The sequence below is a fragment of the Austrofundulus limnaeus genome, unplaced genomic scaffold (assembly GCF_001266775.1).
Source record: "Austrofundulus limnaeus strain Quisiro unplaced genomic scaffold, Austrofundulus_limnaeus-1.0 Scaffold123, whole genome shotgun sequence".
Classification (NCBI taxonomy): Eukaryota; Metazoa; Chordata; class Actinopteri; order Cyprinodontiformes; family Rivulidae; genus Austrofundulus; species Austrofundulus limnaeus.
In genome coordinates, this window is record NW_013952525.1 from 1,124,195 (window position 1) to 1,127,695 (window position 3,501).

The following is a 3,501-nucleotide window of genomic DNA, read 5'->3' on the forward strand; positions in this document are numbered from 1 at the left end:
GTGTTTGCTCACGTTGACTTTGTTAAAAACCTTTGTATGTATGGATCACTTGGGTTGTTACCAACATCTGGTGAAAATTTCATGTCATTAGCACCTCTAGTAATATATTTACTGAGAAAAATGGTGACACGTTCAGTACTTACTTTACCTGCTGTATATTCAGCCTTACCGATGAGGATGAAGACTAGAGCAATTCCAAAGGTCAGGATGTAGCCTCGAATGGGTTCATTGTTCTTGCCGTAGCCCTTAGCAAATATTCCTATGTAAGGGTAGATGTTGTCCTTACATAAAGCCTACGGAACACAAAATTTGGTTTTTACTATTTTTGTGTTTAGAGCAAATTACATACTTATAGTTAAATTGCCAATTGTGTAATCTTTTAAAATCATCAATGCTTGAATCAGGTCCTACCTGGAAAACTTTAGGAGCACTGACTAAAGAGGCCAGAGCAGAGGACAGAGTGGCAGAGAAGATTCCAGCGGAGATGATCGGTGAAAAACCTGAAACCAAGCTCATCACCTGAAAACAGATGCATCAAGTGATTGTTGGATATTTCCAACAGATCTATTCTCTCATTAATGCTCCTAAAATCCATTGTTTATAAGGCTTGTTTCAAACCTGGTAGTCGTTATGGAGTCCATGGTTGCAGGTAGCTGAACCATTCCTACAGGCAGAAAAGTCAAAGCCAAAATGGCAGGAAGCCTCAGTGCAGTTCGTCATGAAATGAGAACTGACTGTGTCGTTAACTTTTCCACTGGCATCTCTCACAATACAGGATCCTACAGTCAGAAAAGCGTTACACACATAAGAATCTTAACGTTGAAATAATTAAGATAAACTCAGGCGTGCAGAAAAAAAAAAAAGAAGTGTACCTGTTGAAATAGCAACCCCCAAGTATACAATTCCTGTGATCAAGATGGCCAGCAGCGTTCCTTTGGGAATGGCCATCTGTGGGTCCTGCAACAGTAAATCACAAAATCTAAAGACATGAAGGAATCAATAAAAGAACAAGTCTGATTTAAAGATCAAAGATCAAGCCATGGTCCGATCTGGTCATGACCAAACACCAAGCGTGTGACATCCTCAAAAAAGAGGATTGTTCACAAATGCAGCCGACTTACAGCAAGGTCTCCTGAAATGTTGGCGCCAGCCAGAATACCAGTGGCTGCAGGGAAGAAGATGGCAAACACAGAGAAGAATGTCTCTCCATTCCTGAAGTCTGGTCCCATGTTTTCCCACATTATTTTACCTAAGAGGAGGAAAAAACAAGCAAAAAGGAGCTTAACATCAAAAGCAGCAAAAGATAATTCTGATCCCATGTATGCAGTGTGTGATCATACCATCATAGCCAAAGAAGCCAAATGATTCTTTTGATTTCACAGAAATAAAAGATCCAATAAAGTAGTTTATGATGGCTGTGATCAAAACAACAAGCAAGAAGATCTGGGCCTGAAAAAAGCAAATAAACTAGTTTATTTATTTGCTGAACTGATTTATGAATTCAACTGACAGAATATTGATAAGACACCAGTTATACCTTGGCCTCCCATTCCATTCCTGCCACAGAGATGCCCAAGAGGACAATTACTGTGATGGTGCCAATGATTCGGATATCGTTGATTTCATCTGTCATGACGGCACCCACACCCTGTCAGACAATTCAGACTTGTTAGACAGAGTTTATATCTGGTAGTCAGGTCATCTTCATAGTAATTAAGCTTTTTTTTACAAAAAAGTACTTACATTTAGAAGTTCCACAACAGTCTCAGCAAACCCCACCACATACATGGCTACAGCCACTGCATTGGCAAAAGCGAAGATCAGACCGATGGAACCACCAAATTCTGGTCCCAAACTCCTCGAAATTAAGTAATATGCTCCCCCTGGAAGAAGACATTCAAGTTGAAAAGATGTTACTAGGAAGGGTGGGGTTACTGCAGTAAGATGATACTGCTATATTTGAACTGTAAATACAGCAATATTACAGTCTATGGTTTGTCTGTTATTACTTATGAACAGTCTGAAACTTCAGCTGGTTATTATTAACTCAAGACAGTCAAAGTCTGAGTCATCTCACTCGATGGCAGTCTGTTTTGAATACAATGGTATACAATGGTACTTCAGAAAACCATTACTGCACCAACAGCTGAGAAATGTCATCAGTTTAAGGCTCAAGTCATGATGACCATCAGAGCTATTTCAGTTCTAGGATTATATGTCCACTGAACATTAGCCAGTTTAAACAGTATGTCAAGCTGGACCTGCTGCTGCTTCTTAACACTTGGATTCCACACACTTTTGGATTAAAGCAGCTTAAATTTATAGTTACTATTTTTATTATTTCCTTTGTGCTTCCAGATATTCACACGTAAATATTTACACAGATTTATGCGTCATTCAGACAAACATGGGGACAATGACTTTGACATTGTCCTCACAGTGTAGCTTTCTCATAGCAAAGCTTTACATCAGTCTCCTGTTGTCCCAGAGATCAGGACTCTCTATGTGCTGCGGTGTGAAGAAAAAAAATACACAGGTCAACATGAAACAAATATATAATATTTTGGGAGAAAATAGGCTTGGCAGAAAAATTGTTATGCGATATACTGAGGTATCCAAAAATAGCAACAGTATTGATTTGAGCACTGTCCTTGAGAAAATCTGCAGAAATAAGTTGAAATTGTAGTGATATTTGTGTAATGAACAGTGTACTTTCTACTTCTACCATTTCACAACGTCAGCACAAATCAAATCAAATGTGACCATTTTTTTGTCTGTATAGTTTATCTTGCTCCAGAGCTGCTTGATATGATAGCCAAGATATGACACAAAGCTCATCGATGTGAAGATTTTGGTAACCTACTAGTGAAGTTCGGGTTGCTATAAGGTGTGTAACAATTTATACTTGCTTAAAAATTTCTTCAAAACAATTCTTTTTTAATGGAAAATTTAAATCAAGCAGCAAGCTGACCAAAGTGTTAAAGACTCTGAGGAAGGACCAGTCATGTAAAACTATTTTTCTTTTTACTAAAACTTAAAAAGAATCCAGTGTTTGACTAAAAAGATTAAATAAACAAATATTACCATTTCAAAACTAGAGTTTTATCTTGAAGGTGCACTTCTTTTTGTTTGGTGCAGTGATCAAAAGGCATGTTTATATAAGGATGGGACCACCCAATCTGAGCTGTGGCTTCTTTCATTCTTTGACAGGAATGTTGCAACCAAGAGATTTACTCAGATATCAGATAGGTTTGTGTTAACCTCTCAATATCCTCACTCAAAACAAACATGCATGCATGAGTATCATCATGGATAACTGGTTAAGCTGACTAAAATAACATGAAGTCTAGATGCTCCACAAGTGACCTCAACTTAGTCAGTAGTCAGAGCGATTTGCTGTCCCTTTAAAGCCTTCTCTTCCCAGGCGAAAAAAATATATACTAAAAGTACATTTTTAATAGACTGCATTTTACAGAAATATATTTTTAATATATTATCAAT

The 3,501-nt window shown here is 37.7% G+C and overlaps 1 protein-coding gene across 3 annotated transcripts in view; it reads right to left on the reverse strand.

Annotated features, from left to right (window-relative positions):
- slc12a2 (solute carrier family 12 member 2) overlaps window positions 1-3,501 on the reverse strand; it is a 70,954-nt gene that overhangs the window by 38,865 nt on the left and 28,588 nt on the right. For all 3 annotated transcript variants that reach the window (XM_014015140.1, XM_014015138.1, XM_014015141.1), the window contains 8 exons: window positions 1,744-1,883; window positions 1,538-1,648; window positions 1,341-1,449; window positions 1,122-1,249; window positions 873-957; window positions 619-779; window positions 412-519; window positions 170-293 (listed from right to left, as the gene is read on the reverse strand). In XM_014015140.1, coding sequence (XP_013870594.1) covers window positions 170-293; window positions 412-519; window positions 619-779; window positions 873-957; window positions 1,122-1,249; window positions 1,341-1,449; window positions 1,538-1,648; window positions 1,744-1,883 — 966 coding nt within the window. The remainder of the gene's footprint in view (window positions 1-169; window positions 294-411; window positions 520-618; window positions 780-872; window positions 958-1,121; window positions 1,250-1,340; window positions 1,450-1,537; window positions 1,649-1,743; window positions 1,884-3,501) is intronic.